The sequence below is a fragment of the Triticum aestivum genome, chromosome 6B, assembly GCF_018294505.1.
Source record: "Triticum aestivum cultivar Chinese Spring chromosome 6B, IWGSC CS RefSeq v2.1, whole genome shotgun sequence".
NCBI classification, from domain to species: domain Eukaryota; kingdom Viridiplantae; phylum Streptophyta; class Magnoliopsida; order Poales; family Poaceae; genus Triticum; species Triticum aestivum.
The window spans coordinates 717,675,175-717,693,774 of record NC_057810.1 but is presented as its reverse complement, the minus strand read 5'-3'; the positions used below and the strand labels follow the sequence as shown (position 1 = coordinate 717,693,774).

Here is an 18,600-nt window from a genome sequence, read left to right as displayed (position 1 = left end):
CGTGCTACCACTGCTGCTGCTACGTGCCCGGCCGCTGCCAGCCTCCGACCATTCCTCCATCGGTGAGCCGGTCAAACCCATCTACCTCCCCTCCACGCCTCCGACCATGGCCGCTCCGCTCATCTCCTCCACTCTATATAAACCCGACGCGCGAGACAGCAGACACCATCGGACCATCTCTCATCACACCGACGCAGCGACATTCCTCGCTTCATCGAACTCCCAATTAGCTAGCCCTAGCCCCAATGGAGCTCGCGGCGGCTCTCCTGGCGGCGGCGCACGGCGGGGTGGCGGCGGCGGCCGTGCTGGCCCTCGCCACCTTCCTCTACTTCCTCCACGCGGCGTGGCTCGCGCCGTCGGCCACGCGGCGCCGGCTCCGCAGGTCCGGCTTCGGCGGCCCGCCCCCGTCCTTCCCGCTCGGCAACCTCCCCGAGATTGCGGCCTCGCTGGCTGAGAACAGCGGCACGTTGACGGCGGGCGCGGGGGTGACCAGCGACATCCACGGCGCCGTGTTCCCCTACTTCGCGCGGTGGCGGGGCGCGTTCGGCAAGGTGTTCGTGTACTGGCTGGGCGCGGAGCCGTTCCTGTACGTGGCCGACCCGGAGTTCCTCAAGTCCGCCACCGCCGGCGCCATGGGCCGGCTGTGGGGCAAGCCCGACGTGTTCCGCCGCGACCGCATGCCCATGTTCGGCCGCGGGCTCGTCATGGCCGAGGGCGACGACTGGGCCCGCCACCGCCACATCATCGCGCCCGCCTTCTCCGCCACCAACCTCAACGTACGTGCTCCTACCCCTACCCTACATACTCGAGCCTGCTTTCAAATCCATGCAGACGTACTCTACATATCCATGCATGCATGCACTGACATCAACTGTACTTACGCGTGCAGGACATGATCGGCGTGATGGAGGAGACGACGGCGAAGATGCTGGGGGACTGGAGCGAGGCGGTGGCGGCGGCGGGCCGGAGCGCGGGGGCGGTGGTGGACGTGGAGAGGGGCGTGGTGCGGAACGCGGCGGAGATCATCGCCAGGGCCAGCTTCGGCATCGGCGACGAGGGCGGCGCGCGGGTGTTCGAGAAGCTGCAGGCCATGCAGGCGATGCTGTTCCGCTCCAACCGCCTCGTCGGCGTGCCGCTGGCCAGGCTGCTCCACCTCCGCAAGACGTACGACGCGTGGAAGCTCGGCCGCGAGATCGACGCGCTGCTGCTCGACATCATCGACTCCCGCCGCGGCCGCCAGCACGACGCCGGCGGTCAGGAGAAGAAGAACAAGGACCTGCTCTCGCTGCTGCTGGCCGGGAACGACGAGGCGGGGGAAGCAGCAGGGAAGAAGAGGCTGATGACGAGCCGGGAGCTGGTGGACGAGTGCAAGACCTTCTTCTTCGGCGGGCACGAGACGACGGCGCTGGCGGTGTCCTGGACGCTGCTCATGCTCGCCGCGCACCCGGAGTGGCAGCGCGCGCTCCGGGACGAGCTCCGCGAGGTCACCGCCGACGGCCCGCTCGACGCCGCCGCGCTCTCCAGGCTCACCAAGATGGGGTGGGTCCTCAGCGAGGTGCTCCGCCTCTACCCGCCGTCCCCCAACGTGCAGCGGCAGGCCCTGCACGACGTGGCCGTCGACGGCGCCGGCAGGACCATCCCGCGGGGCACCAACATGTGGGTGGACGTGGTGGCCATGCACCACGACGAGGCGCTGTGGGGCCCCCGCGCGAACGAGTTCCGGCCGGAGCGGTTCGCGGCGGGCGCGCAGGGCGGCTGCCGGCACCGGATGGGGTACCTGCCGTTCGGGTTCGGCGGCCGGATCTGCGTGGGAAGGAACCTGACCGGGATGGAGTACCGGGTGGTGGTGGCCATGGTGCTGCGGCGGTTCGAGCTGGCCGTGGCGCCCGAGTACCGGCACGCGCCGCGTGTCATGCTCTCGCTCCGGCCGTCCGACGGCATTCAGCTCCTCCTCACGCCGCTGCAGCAGCACACCAAATAGATCATAGCCAGCTTGCTTGCACTACACGACCTAGCCCGGGGCATGATGATTATATAAACATAGTGAGTTAATTAATTGTAGACAAGCAACATATGTAAGTGCTCAACAGAATATATAGAATTGTCTATGGCAAAATACTTCACATATTAGTTTATCATAATTTGAACTTTATGAAGTTTGTACTTTTGTAAAATTTATTCAAAACAAAACAAACAAAATATACCAAGTGAGACTAGCATGCATGCAACTGAGCTGTGCATGCATGAATTGTTTTTTTCCTTCAAAAAAAGATTTATTTTTTTCCCGAGGGAGCATGCATGAGGTGTATCCAGTATGATCCGGCATGCATGCTGTTGCATGGGGGTTAAGTGATCGTTGACCGTACACGTGGTGTGACCGGCCGACCGAGCTACGTGGCGAGGATAGACGCACACACCGCATGGGGATATATAGACGCACACGTACGTGCAAGATCGTGCGCGCATGTAAGCTTGGAGGCCATTTCTGCCGGCATCTTTCTTTTTCTAGACCGTTCCCGTGACTTCGTTGATCGGCAGCATTAATAAGTTTTTTTTTTGCGGGTGAGGAAGCATTAATAAGTTGCCTGAGTAAATTGATTTTGCGGATTATCGGCTCTAAATCTTTCAATTCTTTTTTGATTTTGAAATGGGATTCATCGGCTCCAAATCTAACGGCTGCGCCTCCGTTTTCCTCTTCCTCCGATCCGCCGATCTAGCGGGGCACTGCCCTCTCTTGGCCGACACCCACCGCCATGTTGCTACCGCCGACCATCCCTCTATCTGGCGTTCGCCGCGGTGTCGTCGTCTTCTGTTTTACAGTCATGCCTCCGTCTTCCTCTTCCTCTGATCCGCCGATCTAGCGGGGCACCGCCCTCTCTTGGCCGACACCCACCGCCATGTTGCTACCCCCGACCATCCCTCTATCTGGCGTTCGCCGCGGTGTCGCCGTCTTCTGCTTTAGGGTTGTGCCTCCACTTCCGAATCGACTGACCCAAATTAAAAAAAGGTAACTTGTCAATATCTGTTGTGGATCTTTACTTACATTTACATGCACTGATATCATCGATAAAAATCGTGGAAGAAACGATTTCGCGACAGCCTCTCCCAGCAGCTATAGCGGCCGCCATAGCGAGCAATCGCAGCAAATAGCGGAAATTTTTCTGGCGGGAGAGATGATTCTGGAGGGTTTTGCTGATTTTTGAGACATTTAGAGGGATGTGTGGACGATTTCGCGGCAGCAGTCATAGCGTAGTGGCGAGGCTTCCGGACAGCTATAGCGCAGCTATCGCGGCTATTTCACGGGCTATTTTAATCTATGATTGCTATACATCACAAAATTGAACTCATATAGCTAATCTCCGCTTGCATGTATGATGTATGCGTGGTCAAATATGCAAGTTTCCCTGATTAATAAAGGTGCTAGACTCTTGAACAATTTGACCCAAATGTCACTTGTCACCCTCTGTGATCCTCCCCGCCACATTATAAGTTCCGTTCGTAAGAGTTCTTTAAAAAAAAATACTCCCTCAATTTCTTTTTAGTTTGCATATAAGATTTTGTCAAAAGTCAAACTTTGTAAAATTTGACTAGCTTTGTAGGAAAAGATATCAACACTCACACTATGAAATCAATATTATCAGATGCACGATGAAATAAATTTTCATAACATATAATTTTTGTATTGTAGATGGTGATATTTTTTTCTATAAAATTAATTGAACTTTATAAAGTTTGGACTTTGACCAAATCTTATACGCAGACTAAAAAGAATCGGAGGGAGTACAACATTATTCTCTCTGATTTGCGCATAAGGTGGAGAAAAAGGATACTAGCTACATAAGCAGGGGCAATAATTAATAAATGGTCTTCCGAACCGGACCGGTGAATGTTGTGGTTCACCTCAGGATCCCGACGTATTTCCGTGGCAATGACACTACTCGCGCTTCATATGCAAGATCCTTGAAGAGTGGGCTCGGAACTTCTTTGTGGTCGGAAAAAATGTGTATTGTGTAGTGGATATATGTTGAGGTTGAGGATCGTCCTAGACTTTTTCAATAGTAATAGAATTCTAGTAGAGAAAAAAGAAATCCAAAAAATAAGAGTTGTATATGAGCAGGGAAAAAAATTGACTTTTTCAATAGTAATAGAATTCTAGTAGAGAAAAAAGAAATCCAAAAAATAAGAGTTGTATATAAGCAGGGAAAAAATTTGTGTTAAAAAAGGGCCCAACCGGGTTCGAACCGGTGACCTATTGATCTGCAGTCAATTGCTCTACCACTGAGCTATGGACCCATTGGTTCAGATTAATTAAATTAGACACTCAAAGCAGGACGTGCAGCGTGAACTGTTGTTGTCGGTGAAGATCAAGTGACAGAAACGAGGCGGTGTGCACAAACACCTTTCAGCACCTGCGTGGCTGCTTCCTCTGCCCAACATTCTCCGTCGATATGATGGTCTTATCTAATTACTAATCAGCGCAGAGATCCACTCTCCCGTCTTTGGTCTCCCCAGCACCTGATTGGACAGACATTCCCAGTCATGTCGCTCTCCGGTTTGACGAAGCGAGCAGCTCTGTCGTCGGTTTGTCTGGTGATTAGCGGACCAGGCTAGCGCTCACCCGCTCCACTCCATTCTCCATTTCCATGTAAACGAAGCGGAAAATCAACGGACGGACTGACGGTGGTTTTTCTCCGAGACGTACGCGTAGTAGCTTTACCCAGAAAAGAGAGTTTCCTTCCATTCAAACTCGGCCACGTCCCCGGCCAGAACCACAAGAGTTCTCGGTCGAACATGCATTGCCCACACGAGGATTTCTTCCATTCAAACTCAATCTACACCCGTGCAGCCCAGAAGTGTTCTTGGTTGAACCTTGAACGGCATGCATATTGGCCGGTGTCGTGGTTGGAACCCGGAGAAGAATACGTGTGCCTCTTGTACTTGGTAGTGGGAGTACGTTTCTCCTCGCTTTCCCCCTTATATTTTTCCTTGCAAGAAACCGGGTGTGACCTATTGCTCTTCCACTGAGCTGTGGACCCACTGACGCAATTTTATTTAATTAAGATGACATATCAGTGAAAAGACATGCAACGTAAACGGTTGTTCCGGACGAATATCGAGTGAGAGAAACGAACCGGTCCGCACAAACACCTTTCAGCACCGGCACATACGCCTGGTTCCTCTGCCCAAAATTCTCTTCCTCGATGCATAACAAGAACAGGATTTCTTCTGTTCAAACTCGACTCACAACCTGGCCGGCCATAACAAGAAGAGTTCTTGCCTTCTTGGTTGAACGGCATGCATGTATCGGCCTTGTCTTGGATACGCAATTGGAACCTGGAGAAGAATGCGTGCGCCGGTGCGTCTTGTACCAGTTCAGTAGAGTACGGTTTTCCTCGCACTCCATTCATGTTTTTCTTTCTTATACGCCATTAGGGATCTGACAATGTAAATTACACAAACCTTTTTTTCTTATTGCCGTTGTACAATATACACTAGTAGAAAAGAAGGCTTTGGTCTGGACCTTTTAGTCCCGGTTGGTGCCACGAATCGGGACTAAAGGGTGCGATGCCCATTAGTCCCGACTCGTGGCACCAACCGGGACTAAAGGATGAGACCTTTAGTCCCGGTTCGTGCCACCAACCGGTACTAATGGGGTTTGAGGCATTAGTACCGGTTCATGGCACGAACCGGTACTAAAGGTCCCATTTTCAAACTCCACCCCCCTCCCCCCGGATCGCCTTTTCAGTTTTACAAAAAATAAAAGAAAATGATGAAAATGTCAAAAAAATAAAAAAAATAAAAGTTTGCCATGTGATATGTGGTCTAGTTGTTGGGAAAATTTGCAAATGTGAATTTCGACTTTATTTGCAAAATCTCTCTAGAATTTAGTAAAATGGGCATAACTTTTGCATACTAACTCGGATCAAAAAGTTTTTTATATGAAAAATCATCTACTCGAAAAGTTACATCCGAGTTTAACTGGGGGAACCCCATTAAACATTTTCAAAATCCTCAAAAACCTAACAGAAAAAAAGTTACGGGGCTTTTAAGATCTAGAGTGGAAAAAATCGAATTTTTTTCAAACTGTGGTCAAACAATGGTCAAACTAATTATTATAGAATATTAGTGTTACTAAATAATTATTTTAGTTATTTTCAATTTTGGTCAAATCTGGTCAAACTGTGGTCAAACTAATTATTCAAGAAATATTAGTGTTACTAAATAATTATTGTTTTTTAAAACAATGGTTTCAAACTCAAACAGTGAAATGTGTCACTTCATGCTCAAGCAAAATTTCTGAGGGTTAATAGGATTAACATCTTACTATTGTCAGGAAAACAACAAGTACAGACTTGGAAACGAGGGAGAATAGAACCCGGAAGTTAAGCGTGCTCAGGCTGGGGGACTGGGAGGATGGGTGACCGTTCGGGAAGTTAAATGATTTGGAATGATGAGGGGTGATTAGAGATTAGAGGATAAATTGAGCATGGGAGGATGGGTGACCGTTCGGGAAGTTAGATGATTTGGAATGATGAGGGGTGATTAGAGATTAGAGGATAAATTGAGCAGTGATGAGTGGTGGTGATTAGAGATTAGAGGATAAATTGAGTAGTATAATAATTCAGAAATTTAAAAATTAAAAAAAATTAAAAAAAATTCAAAAAAATCATAAAATTTCCTTTAGTCCCGGTTGGTGTTACCAACCGGGACTAAAGGTGGAGCTCCACGTGGCCGCAGCCTTTAGTCCCGGTTCGTTTAAGAACCGGGACTAAAGGGGAGAGGCATTAGTAACGACCCAACCGGGACTAAAGGGCCTTACCAACCGGGACAAAAGCCCCTTTATCTACTAGTGATAGGGGAAAAAATATGAGAAAACAGCCAAAAAAATGCTAACAATGTAATAAATTACCTAAAAAATCATGGTAATCTATGTGTAAAAAGTAGTATATCAACAATCATGAAAACATGGCAAATTGTATAACTTTTGCTGGATACATCATGGCAAATGTAAAAGGTTTGTTTTGCTCACATGCCAAAATTTTGGGGAAATCCCTTTCTAAAAAACCATGGCCAATTTTAGGGGAAAATGTAAAAATTCAAGTTGCAAATTTGTAGTTTTGTATTCGGTCGACATGGCACCAATTGGAAAATTTTAAATTGTCGAATGGAAAGTTTATGAGTTGTAAAGAAACACGGAACACATGGCAAAAAAGGCTGTAAAAAGAACAGCAATTTGTTGTCCTTCAAACACAAAGATTAACCAGTGAACGCATATTAAAGTTGCCATTAGAAAAAGATGTTGACGTGATCTCGACAATTCAAATGACAAGTGGCCAGACTAAAAGCGATACATTCTTAAGTTGGCATGGATTTGTTTTTCTTTTTCTAGTTTATTTAGATGGCAATCGGTAGGTTCTACACGAGATTACAAAATGGCTCCGAAAAAAATCTTGCCATCATATAGAAAAACATTCCCCCCCCCCCTAGATTTGTCATGTGACCATAACAAAACTGATAAAAGAATTGACATCGCCATGGGTCTAAAAACTTTGCCATGTGAGTAGGAAAATTTTGCTGAGCTCTAAAATTTCCCACGGCTCTAACAATTTGCACTTCTATAAAATTTGTCATTGTTATGCAATATAATTTTCCATGTGAGCAAAAAATAACTTCCATGCTCTAAAATTTCTCATGGCTCTAGCAATTTGTCATGGCTCTGATATTAAAATTGACATGTGGGCATTACACATTTGCAAAAAGTTGTAATGTATGAGAGAACAAAAGATCCTAGATTTGATATGTGAATATTACAAATGGCTATGAAACTATTAGAAAACATAATTATTGTTGCCATGTATGGAGACTCTAAAAACATCACAAAATCCTAGATTTGCCTTGATTAGAAAATTATGTTTGCTGTAGATATTCCATGGGCGCAGAACAAAAACTTATACAAATTTGCCCGTGGTTTAGAGGAAAAACACTGTCATGGCTGTAAAATTAATTCCATGAGAGCAACAAAAATTTGACATGCTCTTAAATTTCGCATGGCCCTGAAATTTTCCATGGTTTTAAATTTTTTCAGCAAGGAGTAGATGTCCCACATGGCAAATTCCATGTTAGTGGGAAGTTTTGAAAAAAGGTTGTTCTCATGAGAAATTGTTTTTAAATAGTATGTAAATTATATATATCCATTTGGCACATGTATATAAAACATGGTAAATATACATATCATGGCAAAATCTTAGAAAATGTGTTTCCTAATTCATGGCAAATATACATAATTTTTTTACTAATCAGATGACAAGTTTAGAAAAATGTGGATATAACAGTTTTTTAGGTACCATGGCAAACATGTTTACCATCAAAATAGAAAATGAGGCATTTCTTAGCAATTTTATTGTCACTTAAGTCTAACCCTGAACTTCAAAACCATATAGATTACAAGTCCTAACTCTGAAACCCGAACAAGTTTCAACCCTCCTCTCCTCAAACCAGTTTTCTGGTCGGTAATGACTAGTTTGAAGAATTGACAACCAAGTCAGTTGCCATGTCATGCAGTCCAATAAATGAAAGTGCAAAAAAAATGATAAAATCCTCATGCTGATTATTCTGGGAATCTTTTTTGACAAACGGTTTAAAAAAAGGAAAAATATTAATTTAGGCTCTTTTTTTTGTCAATTTTACCCAGAAATGAAAATGGCCAAAACATTTTCAAATAATTCTAAGACATGAACACTACGATGCTAATTGGAAAGTTTCATACTCTTTTGGCAAAATTGATTATTTTGTGTGTGTGTGGGGGGGGGCATATTTTGACCCAGAAATGAAAGTGCCCATAAAAGTTGAAACAATTCTCAAACATTAACACTACTATGTTGATCATTCTGGAAAAACTTCAAACTTTTTTGACAAATGGATTAAAAACGCAAAGAACATGCTAATTTAGAACCTTTTTGTCAAAATTTATCCAAAAATGGAAGGCAAAGAAAAATGAAAAACTTCTCAAAAAATGAACACTACCATTCCGATAACTCTGAGAAAGTGTCAAACATGTTTTAGAAACTTATCCAAAACTGTAAGGAAAATACTTATTCAGGGCTGAGTAGGTGTGCATTTTCTTATTTTGATACATCATAGACATTTTCAAGTACATATTCAAATCACAATACCAAGACTTTTCCAAAAGTTAGACATTTTTAATGTACATTCCTTGTCTTTTATAAAGGCTTTCCGAAATATTTTGAAATATATTCTCAACACTTTTTTGAAAGATAAATACATTTAACAGTTGTACCTTTTCCCCACCTTTTGTTAATTTCGTGTATATTGCACATACATTTCTGAACTACTAAATCAACATTTTTCCTTTGAGCAACGAGCATTTTCTTATCACTAGGTGTACATTTTCTTATTTGGTTATATCATATCCATTTTTAAATATTTATTTCAAACACATGGCCCACACTTTTTTAAATATTTATTCCACCTAAATTAATTGATGTACATTCTTTAAGTATTACACATACATTTCTTAATACCAAATCAACATTTTTGTTTTGACCAATCAACATTTGCTGACAAGCAAGCATTGGAAAAAAGAAAGAAGAATGGGAATTAGAAGCAAGGAAGAAGCATAAAGGATATTGAAATAAGAAAAGAAGCCAAAGTAGAAGGAAAAGAAGAAGTGGAGCAACAAGAAAATAAGCAAAGAAGAAGAAAAACGATTCAAACATTAAAAATCACGCGCTTCAGGAGCCAAGTGGACCAGTCCATTCTCGAGCCCTTTGAGGCGAGAGGTGGCTCTGTCTCGGTCAAGCGAGACATCGTCACACCCGTCATTTTCGTTGAGATATGGACCGTCATTTTCTGAAGTTGGCTGGGGATGAGGCTGGATCCAAGTGAGCCGAAGCTAACATGCCTCTCTATGTACACACACACAAGAATGCTTTGCCTCAAAAAATAGCAAGAATAATAAAGTGCTACACATACTTGGTAGTACCTATATCTCGCATAAGGCTAGATGGAAGGAAGTGTCACCCCCCACCGAGAGATTTATTGGGCAGCCCAAGTAGCTACCTGCATGCTCATTTGATTTTTCTCTATTTTTTCATTCATTCATTTTATCATTTATTCATATTTCGAAAATATGTAATAAACATTATTTTAACCTAAAAATACAAACAAAATGAATTTAAAAATTAAGGCGGTGTAGAATATTTGTTAGCATAAATTATATAAATGTTGATAGCAACCCAAATTTTTTTTGTGACATTTGAAAAATGTTCACACATTACAAACAAATGTACGTCATTAAAAAAATATTTATTGAACGTAGAAAATATTCATGTAATTTAAAATATTATGTCCTAGCATTTAAAAAATATGTCGCATTTACAAAAAAGTTCACTTGCTTCAAAAATATGTTCATGACATTTAAATATTTGTGTAGTTGAAAGAGGTTCTTATCATTCAATACATGTTTTAACGTGTATTTGGAAAATGATTAACACATATTCAGAATAATGTTAAAAAATATGTATTTAAAATAAATTAATCATGTATTTGTAAAATGTTAATCATGTATAAAAAATGTTTTCAGGTGCTTATGAAAATATACAATGTATATTAAAAAGGAGACATAAACACGGATATTAGAAAAATCTTAATCATGTATATAAAATGTTCTTTATGTTAATGAAAAATGTACAATGTGTATAAAAACCCAAAGAAAACAGTTGAGATCTCATAAATCTAACACATAAGAAAACCATTGAAAACCACGATAGAAAACCATATTTAAGAGAAAGAAAAGGAGGAGAAAAAAAGTAAAAAAAAAACCACTAAGGAAACACAAAAAAGTTAAAAACCAACACATGAAACACAAAAAAGTTGATGAAAAAGTGCCAAAAAAGACTCCCACAGGAAAAGTACCAAAAAAAGACTCCCATATTGGGCCGCCTAATGCCTCAACAGGAAATTCCTTGAGGCGAGACAGAGATAGCATCGCAGTAGGAGATATATAGTGGTGATGCTTATTGCAGCGGATAGTCAAGCAGATACACAGAATGGCGTGGTGGACCGACGTAGGTCATATATGTTCTTTAATAATTTTAAAATTCGAGGTTATTTATTCTATTTTATGAATATTGTTTAAAACAATATTTAAAAAAATTCATGTAAATTAAATTGTTCACAGAATTGTTTTTACTTAACTTTAAGAAATATTCATCCAAGATTGGAAAGTGTTCATGCGTTTCAAGAGAATTTAATTTATTGTTTAAAAAAATGTGTGTCATTTTGAAGTGTTCACCCCAATTTAAAAATAGTCATGTAATCTTAAAAAGTGTTCAGGCATATAAAAAATGTTTACGATTTTTAAAAGAAAAAATGTTCATTTCCCACCATTAAATTAATTGGAATGTCCAGGACATATCCTCCTCAGATATAGGTACTCAAGAGACCGAACTTTCTAGTTCGAAACCTTATCAATTTGCAATATATAAAAATTATTTGCCAAATTCATTTGCTGACTATAGATGGTGTCACAAAGTTTTTTATTCATGATAGAAATGCACTTAAAAGAGATAATATACCAACCAATACCTCACAACCACCCATTTATACTAAGAGAGGGAGAAGTACAGTCGCTGCACAACCAGGGGCAACTTGTCGTAAGCAACACAGAAAACAGAAGAGTAAGTCTTCTGACTAGTCCATTAATGAAGGCCAACAGTTATACGCTGTGTGGATGTGCAACCACCTCAAACTAGCTCTATAGTGCAACCAACCAAAGGAGTCGTTCTCCATGTTTTCCTCTCTCTGTGACGCCGACAACGTGAGTTTCCAACCTTTACATATCGTTTAATCTCAACTTTGATACAGGAACTTGAAAGAAATAGCCGGTGGGTTTCCTTCCTCGGATGGCAACGTGATCATAGCGGATGTGAGCGAGGTCACTTTTGTCGTTTCCTTACGACGGATCTAATTTTTTGAAACGGAGGAACATCCTTTACCTCGTCTCATTAAATAAGAAGGGTCATACTACAATATTTTTCACGTTACAGGACCACACAGGTCCAATAAAAATGGCTACTCTCCCGGATTTAAATTGCCTACTAATCTAGTCGGAGCGATCACCCACGTCTTCGCTTCATCTTTAATTGCCGCAACCACTCGGAATGAAAGGGAAGCTTTGGAACGGAATACCCTGGCACTATCTTTTAGATTTTAGTGTTTACCCGATTGCTTGCCACTGATGTATTTTTTTCAAAAAGGGAAAAAAATGCGAACAAGATAGAAGAGCTTACGCAAAAAGAATAAGGGCCCAGCCGGGTTCGAACCGGTGACCTATTGATCTGCAGTCAATTGCTCTACCACTGAGCTATGGACCCGTTGATGTTGTTTCTAATTTAATTAAGCTCTTAACTAGCTGGTCTGCACAAACACATTCGAGCACCAGCAAACTGTTGGTTCATCTGCCCAATATTCTCTTCTTCAATTGGATGGGCAGTTGGTCCTATCTAACTAATCCGCGCAAAGATCCTTAATCATGTCTCACTTTCTCGTCCCTGATGAGATATTAATTCTTAGCCATGCCACTCTCTGGTTTTGAGAAAGGGGCAGCTCTGTCGGTTCGCCGGGTGATCAGCGGTTGATCAGCGGACCAGGTGAGTGTTTCCGGTCCATTCCATTTCAATTTCCGAGTAAACCAACTGGAAATCAGCTAACCGTTCATGGTAGAAGTACTGTTCTCCAAGACGTGCAGGCCTTCACGCTTTACCCATTGCAAGAGAGAGATTCCATGCATTCAAACGCTTGCACCCCAGACGACCATGTAGAAGCCCGTCTTGTGGGGAACGAACCAGGAGAAGAGTCTTGTCGTGGTCGTCGAAAGTTTCTCCATACTTTTCCCTTCATATTTTTATATGGCAACACATCGAATGAACATTACTGCCTTAGTGTTCACAAAACACAAATAATGTATCCATCAGTGTCTTAATTAAAGAGTCTGCAAGGCTTAGCAGATTATCAACTTAAGTCCTGGGTTATGAGAGGTCCTAGAAGATATCCTGCAGATATATCTGTTAAAACATTGGAAGGCCTATCGGTGAGCCGACTTGGTGCACAAGGAGGAGTCGGGCGTAACCTTAATGAACTCTTTCTAAGGTTTGCACCGTCTCGCTAGCCCTATATAAATGGAGGAGAGGTCCGCACGGCGGAACCAAGTTCTACATCGTCAACATCACCTCATCAAGCTTAGGACTAGTTACAAACCCTAGTCGCCGAGTTGCCTCCCAACTCACCGAGTTCACCATTGTACTCCCTCTGTTCCCAAATATAAGTTTTTTTAGAGATATCAACAAGGGACTACATACGGAGCAAATGGGTGAATCGACTAAGTAAAATGTGGCTATATTTAGGAACGGAGGGAGTAATTTCCTATATATGGTTAGAGAGCTGAGTAAAATGAGGCTCTAACATTCACCGAAGCATATGTGCCTTCCGATATGTTTTCCCAAGCGTTCCTTTTTTTTTCCAACCGGGCTTACACCCCTGCTCTCCATTAATTGCTTAACAGAAATACAACAGTCTCAATTGTTTTTTCTAGCCACATCACATTGAGCTACTAGAGAACAACTAAGCAAAAGGAGACCGAAAGGGGAGAGCGAGTTGGGGCATCAACAGGAAACCCACAACAAATGACTCTAAAATGAGTCATCTACCACGGGGCAAAACCTGTTGACACCAACCATCCCATCCTCGAAAACGAACAACACGACGAACACCCCGCACATCAGGAGTAAAGTACGAGACACCAACACCAAAGGAGCCACAGAACATCTCAGCGGGCATCAAACCCCAGTGAGATCATAAACCTCTAAAACTACTGGCCAGAACAAGTTCAAGCTCCCGCACCATTGCCCAGCATAAGCCTCCCCCCTGAGAGCAGAACGATCCGCCAATGACGCAGCCACACGCACCATCTTCTGCACTCCAGCCTGGACGCTTTCCTTGTCGATCCCTTTCAGAAGACCTGGCTAATACATCAAAAAGGAGCACACAGTGAAAACAGCCTCCAACGGAGAGTGAGTGACACATTTTTCAAAAGTTGCCTTGTTGCGAGTGCACCAAATACCCCAACAGATAGCAACAACAATAGCCATGCAATGTTTTTTAACCCCGGGAAGATATTTATAGAGCCATGCCCAACTCGGCCACATAGTTTTAGGACTACAGGATGCTCCCAAAGCTGTCCCAATCGCCCCCCAAACAGATCGAGCAAACACACACCAAAAAAAAAGGTGATCAGCAGTTTCAATATTATGGCAAAATGAGCAAGTTGGGTTCCCAGGCCAGTTCCTCTTGCGCAGGTTGTCCCTGATAGTGATGGCATTCTGGAACAGTTGCCAAAGGAAGATTTTAATCTTCAGAGGAATTTTAGCTTTTCAGATCAACTTATAATCAGGTCCCGATAAATCTTTTTCTAACCACTCATAAACAGATTTTGTGGTGAAACCCCCTTTGCTATTAAACTTCCAAATAACTTGATCAGGTGAACCATTCAAATAAACAGATTTTCCCAAGCATTCCTGACCGTCGGATCTCTACGCGGGTGGATGTGAACCATTGGATATATTTTGTAAATGGACATGAGCCGTTGGATAGTTTCACCGATGGCAAAGATGGGATATTTCATCGTTGTACTTACCTTTGTAGGCTGTACTCAGACAACATGATCAACATCATTGTGGTGTTCTATACCTCTGTACAAAGCGATGGAACCTTCCCAACATAAATGTTCATTATTGGTATTCCCTCCATAGATGAGGTGGTAGCAGAAGATTCTGCCGATGTGAAGGCCATCAAGACATCAGATACATGGACAATGCTACAAACACCATGGTCAAGGACTTGAACTACGGACGGCTTGAGAAACTGTAGCAAGAGATTGTATCTCTCAAGGCTTCAATTATGAGGCATTTAACATTAGAAATAGACTTGCCAAAGGTTGGTTGTTAGCTGTGGGAGACATAGCTCATTTTTGGAGCAGCTTCACTATGTAATTTGCTATTGTGCCATATGAAAGTAGTGTTCATAAGTTATCTGGGACTACCATTATGGCTTTGATATTGTTTTGGTATTTTGCGCTGCATTTTCTAACAAATGCACCATTGTCATAACTTTGTGTTTTGTACCGGACCATTCTACCACCAAAGTCTAAACACAACCCTGAACTACAAAACCATCTAATTTAGAACACCAGTAGAAAACAGGGCTTTGGTCACAACTCAATGTACACATTAGTCCCGGTTGCATCACGAATCAGGACTAATGTGAGCATTAGTCCCGGTTCGAGCGGTTATAGCATCGGGAAGGCATTAGTCCCGGTTTAAATGGGACCTTTAGTCCTGGTTTAAGACACGAACCGGGACTAAAGGGTGCGATGCCCTTTAGTCCCAGTTCGTGTCTCAAACCGAGACTAAAGGTTAGACCTTTAGTCCCTATTTGAGAGGTTTGAGACACGAACCGGGACTAAATGGTGCGATGCCCTTTAGTCCTGGTTCGTGTCTCAAACCGGGACTAAAGGTTCAAACTTTACCCCCTCGTGTATCACCTTTTCAGTTTTGTAAAAAACAAAAAAATAATAAAAACTTCAAAAATTTAAATCCTTCGAGATGTAGTTATGTTACTACATCTACTAGTTAGGAAAATTAAAAAAACTTAAATTTGGACATGTTTTGCAAAAAAGTGTTATGAAAAAGTAAAACGGCCATATCTTTTGCATACGATGTCGAAAAAACGCATAATATATCAAAAAAATCAGCATGAAAATCCGCATCTGATTTCGTCGGCCATAGGCCTGTTTGCAAATTTTTAGAATTCTCAAATTCTGAAAGGAAAAAAAGATATGCTCAAATTTCAGTTTTTTTGACTTTTTGTTAAATCTGGTCAAACTATGGTCAAACTACTTATTTAAGAAATATTAGTGTTAATAAATAATTATTTTTAGTTTTTGACTTTTGGTCAAACTGTGGTCAAACTATGGTCAAATCTGGTCAAACTGTGATCAAATTATGGTCAAATCTGGTCAAACTATGGTAAAACTACTTATTCAAGAAATATTAGTGTTAATAAATAATTATTGTTAGTTTTTTTGACTTTTGGTCAAACTGTAGTCAAACTATGGTCAAACTATGGTTAAACTATTTTCAAATCTGGTCAAACTGTGGTCAAACTAGTTATTCAAATAATATTAGTGTTAATAAAAATATTATTTTTTAAAATAATAGTTTCAAACTCAAACGGTGCTTAATGCTCAAGTTCAACTCCTAAGGGTTAATAGGATTGACAGCTTAGTATTGTCAGGAAAACTATAAATGCCGACTTGGAAACTAGGGGGAATAGAACTCGAAAGTTAAGCGTGCTCAGGCTGGAGTAGTAAGAGGATGGATGATCGGCCGGAAAGTTAGACGATTTAAAATGAGTGGTTCATAATTGAGCAGTGATGAGGGGTGATTAGAGATTGAATTGTCAAATAATTCAGAAATTTGAAAATAAAAAAATTTCAAAAAAACAAAATTTCAAAAAAAATTCTTTAGTTCTGATTGATGTTACCAACTGGGACTAAAAGTGGAGTTCTAGAGAGCGACCACGTAAAGGGCCTTTAGTCTCGGTTTGTAACACAATCGGGGTGTCCTTTAGTACCGATCCTTTAGTCCCGATTTGGGAATCGAAACAAATGGGTCTTTTTCTACTAGTGCAACCCTAAACTTCCAAAACTTGTTTACATGCTTTTGAACTCCTTCCGCCTTCAAATCTTGTTGTGGATCTTGGGTGCCACGACGAGAGGGTTCTGCTGCGCGATCTTCTACGGCCGACCTTCTTGTAGTCAAAGTCGCACGCATCCCCGTCCACGTAGCGGTGCAGCGAGCAGAAGGTGCCACCGCACCGGCACGCGAACCCCAGCAGCCCCACCTTCTTCTTGCAGGCCATGCACCTGGTCGGCTTCTTCGCCGGCGCCTCGGCCGCCGGTGTCTCGGCGGCCGGCGCCTCGGCAGCACCAGCTGCGGAGTGATCCTGCAGGCTCAGCGACGTCTTGAGGCTGAAGGCGAGGTTGGCCACGTCGTCGGCCTTGATCTTCGTCTTCTCCTCGACGGCGGGGCCGGGCGCAGCCGTGTCGGTGGCCTTGAGGTGGTGGTCGCGGTAGCACTTGGAGCACATATTCTTGGTCGCGCCGCGCTCCCGTAGAACCCGCAGCCGTTCGCGCAGTACAGCGCTGCGGCGGCCTGCGTCGGCGATGACTCCTGCCCGTGCGCCATCTGCTATCAGCACTGATCTTCTGATAGAAAAGGAACAACAGCTTCTCGATCGGTCGGTTGCTCTTCGTCCCCGTGCGTGGCTTCTCTCTTGACGAGGCCCCTGGGGCGTCATCGTGTGGGCTTTTAAGAGGTCCCGCTACGCCGAGTGACCAGAAACGCGTGTCACCGGCGAATTCGGACACGGAGACAGATTTCCAACTCTGGTCGGTCTACACCGTACTACGGTTTTCAGTTCTGAATATAAATATTCTATACACCGTATTTTGGATGGTATCCTCGTAGTCGTAGGTCATTCATGAAGTCAAGAGCAAGCGCCTTCGCGTGGTGTTTTCTTTAAAATTGACTTTCATAAGACATATGATACTGTACATTGGTCCTTCCTTCGGGAGGTGATGATGAAGCGTGGCTTCGATCCCCACTGGATTGCTTGGGTTATGCAGCTGGTTACGAGTGGGCGCACGGCTGCCAACATAAATGAGAAGGTCAGGTCGTACTTCTTGACTAGCCAGGGGGTACGACAAGGCGACCCTATCTGCCCATTTCTATTCAATCTTGTGGTCGATGTTGTCGCAATGATCCTAGACTTGGCCAAGCGGGCCGGCCACATTAGGGGGATTTGCCCCCATCTCGTGGTCAATGGAGGTCTGACCCACCTTCAATATGCGGACGACGCCATTATGATGGTGGAAGGCTCAGACGAGGATATTCGGCACCTCAAGTTCCTCCTCCTCTGCTTTCAGGAGATGTCGGGTCTCACGATTAACTTTGCTAAGAGCGAGGCGATGGTTCTTGGTTACTCTGAGGAGGAGGCCCAACGAATCGCCAACCGCTTGAACTGTCACCTGGGATCCTTCCCAACTACTTACCTCGGCATGCCGATTAGCGACGCCTGTCTACAGGGGAAAGACTTCCGCCCAATAATTTCCAAGCTCCAACCTCGGATGGAGCCTTGGCAAGCGAGGTGACTTTCCAAGGCCGCTCGAGTGGTTCTGATGAACTCCTCCCTTGTTAGCCTCTTGATGTACGTTATGGGATTCTATAGTTTACATGAATCCCTTCATCATGAGGTCACCAAGCTTCTCTCCAGATTCTTCTGGGCTGAAGAGAACAATAAACAGAAATACCACATGGTTAAGTGGTCTGAGATTTGCAAGCCTAAGGACCAGGGTGGCCTCGGGGTCATTTCATCTAAGGGGATGAATATTGCCCTCCCCTCCAAATTGCTTTGGCGCATTCAGACCGGCGAAGGTGGACTGTGGCTGGAGATTATCCACAC

At 43.5% G+C, this 18,600-nt stretch overlaps 1 protein-coding gene, 2 non-coding genes and 1 pseudogene across 3 annotated transcripts; 1 reads left to right on the top strand and 3 right to left on the bottom strand.

Annotated features, from left to right (window-relative positions):
• Positions 1 to 222: 222 nt before the first annotated feature.
• Positions 223 to 2,100, top strand: LOC123135170 (cytochrome P450 714C2). The gene is made up of 2 exons (XM_044554259.1): positions 223 to 776; positions 890 to 2,100. The coding sequence occupies exons 1-2, from the start codon at positions 246 to 248 to the stop codon at positions 1,979 to 1,981; spliced, it is 1,623 nt and encodes a 540-aa protein (XP_044410194.1). The 5' UTR covers positions 223 to 245; the 3' UTR covers positions 1,982 to 2,100.
• Positions 2,101 to 4,221: 2,121 nt separating this feature from the next.
• On the bottom strand, positions 4,222 to 4,293 carry TRNAC-GCA (transfer RNA cysteine (anticodon GCA)). Its single transcript has one exon. It is a non-coding gene; the product is annotated as a tRNA-Cys (tRNA).
• Positions 4,294 to 12,323: 8,030 nt separating this feature from the next.
• TRNAC-GCA (transfer RNA cysteine (anticodon GCA)) lies at positions 12,324 to 12,395 on the bottom strand. The gene has a single exon. It is a non-coding gene; the product is annotated as a tRNA-Cys (tRNA).
• Positions 12,396 to 16,816: 4,421 nt separating this feature from the next.
• LOC123135169 (zinc finger A20 and AN1 domain-containing stress-associated protein 12-like) lies at positions 16,817 to 17,383 on the bottom strand (annotated as a pseudogene).
• Between the last annotated feature and the right edge of the window lie 1,217 nt (positions 17,384 to 18,600).